The sequence below is a fragment of the Arachis ipaensis genome, chromosome B03 (assembly GCF_000816755.2).
Source record: "Arachis ipaensis cultivar K30076 chromosome B03, Araip1.1, whole genome shotgun sequence".
Lineage (NCBI taxonomy): Eukaryota > Viridiplantae > Streptophyta > Magnoliopsida > Fabales > Fabaceae > Arachis > Arachis ipaensis.
The window spans coordinates 23,482,821-23,484,941 of NC_029787.2; the positions used below are offsets into that span (position 1 = coordinate 23,482,821).

General features: G+C 33.0%; 1 protein-coding gene across 1 annotated transcript in view; it reads left to right on the forward strand.

The window, feature by feature from the left end:
- Positions 1,115-2,121, forward strand: part of LOC107629794 (basic leucine zipper 61-like) — a 4,580-nt gene continuing 3,573 nt past the window's right edge. The window contains exon 1 of the mRNA XM_016332682.2: positions 1,115-2,117. Within this exon, the coding sequence (XP_016188168.1) occupies positions 1,713-2,117 (405 nt within the window). The 5' untranslated portion in view covers positions 1,115-1,712. The remainder of the gene's footprint in view (positions 2,118-2,121) is intronic.

Here is a 2,121-nt window from a genome sequence, read left to right on the forward strand (position 1 = left end):
AGCACATGAAGCACATGACCTTTGTTCTTCTCTCAGTTCACAAAACCATATGATTCACATCTTAACTAATCATTAACCCGCTCAAGTGTGGTTGGCATCCTTGTTTTTAGAAGAAATTAAAAAAGGTTTCAGTGTAGACATCAATTCTTTAAAATTTTCATATAGATCGTCGGCATCATTCATTAAAATCAGTTACCTGATTTTGTTTCTATCTCTAATCTAATTATCCCTACTATTCTTCTTCCCACTCGACGACATAATTATCAAACCCAATTTGACCAACCGATCAAATTCATAACCCAAAAACCCTATCATTTCTGAAAGATCAATAAAATAAATTGAAGTGCTAAATTATTAGTTGAGTGTATTACTTTATATTATTATTCAAATTTCGATATTTTTTATAATTTTATGTTTTTTTTTTAAATTAGGAGTAAAATTTAAACTTAAAATTTTTAGATAAGAATAAAGAAATTATATGTCATTTAAACTATAGTTCCTTGACATAATTTTATGTTACTTGAGCATAAACAAATCATACAATTAACCAGTAATCAATGACTTAATCGTTTCAATTATTGCTAGTTCAACTTAATAACTATCCTTTACGAACATACTTATCTACATTTGGTTATTATGAAATTTCTCTACTGCTTTCTCTCACACACACATTATCTTCCTCTCTGTTACTTGCATAACTCCCAACATTTTACCGTGTGCCTAAGTTTAATTTGAACCATAGACTAATCAAATTAGTTAAATAACAATTCTACCGAGTAGGGTAACGAATTAACTGAATATTTCAAAGTAATTATAACGTTGAAAAAAAAATAGAATATCGCGTTGAAATTGGTTAAAATTTAGACTATGGTCTATGGTCTATAATTAAAATAAAAATGAGGAAATGGTGTAAAGTTAGAAAAAAAAATAATAATGGGACTATTATTATAAGGGTGATGGCACTAAAGAGACGGTCACAATGGCACGTGGTGGATGATTCCCACTATATAGTAAATACCTATTTATTTATTTTTTTTATTAATTAAATAATTTATATATAGTTATTTTATTTATTTATTAAAGCATTAACCACTGGCGACTTTCCAGTAATGCCGTTGAGTTGAGGAGACCCAAACCCTTTCTCCTCAAACAGCTGTTCATAGCTGTCCCAATCTTAATCTCTCTCTCTCTCTCCCATGTGACCCCACTGCACAAACACATAGATGCAGATACCCCCAGAGATTTATTGGGATTTTAAAAAAGAAAAGGAAATTAAATAATTAATTAGAGATGATGATTATTACTACTATGCATATCCAAAAGAAAAAAAAGAAAAAGAAGTTGATGATGGTGGTTATATGTGATTTAGTTATTTTGTTATTGTTGTTGTTGCAATCCTCTTTCTCTTCTCAACCTTTGATTCTTCTTTCTTCCTCTAACATTCCCCTCCTATTGGTTTCTCAGTAATAAATATAAACATTTCTTTATATATATAAAAAGGCTTTCTTAGAAGCTCCTTTCTTCACTTCTTTCTCTCCTTCTTCCTTCCACCTTTGGTTTTTCAAGTGCATATCATCACACAAAAATATTTGCAACTAAATAGATATATAGAATTGGAAAGTTTTTGCAGCTAAACAAGTTTGTTTATTATTATTATTATCAAGATTCAAGAGTGAAATCCTTTTATCTTCCAAATCCATTTTATTGGCGAAATGGCACAATTGCCGCCAAAGATTCCAAACATGGCAAGTAATAATTGGCCTGAGTTTTCATCAAATCAAAATCATCATCACCAAAAGATGCCTTCTCTCACAAGCATTTCAACAAACACAAACCGCGCCCAAAACCAACAACAGCAGCAAAACCCTTCCTGGGTTGACGAGTTTCTGGACTTCTCGTCGGCGAGGCGCGGGGCCCACCGACGATCCATGAGCGACTCCATTTTCGTGGAGTCGCCGAGGCACATTAACAACAGCAGCAGCAACGGCGACGGCGGCGGCGAAGACGAGTTTGAGAGGTTTGATGATTATCAATTCATGAACATGTTCAGTGATGAGGTAGTTTCCGGCGGTGATAACAATACTAACAACTCCATGAATATGATGACGATGATGACGATGG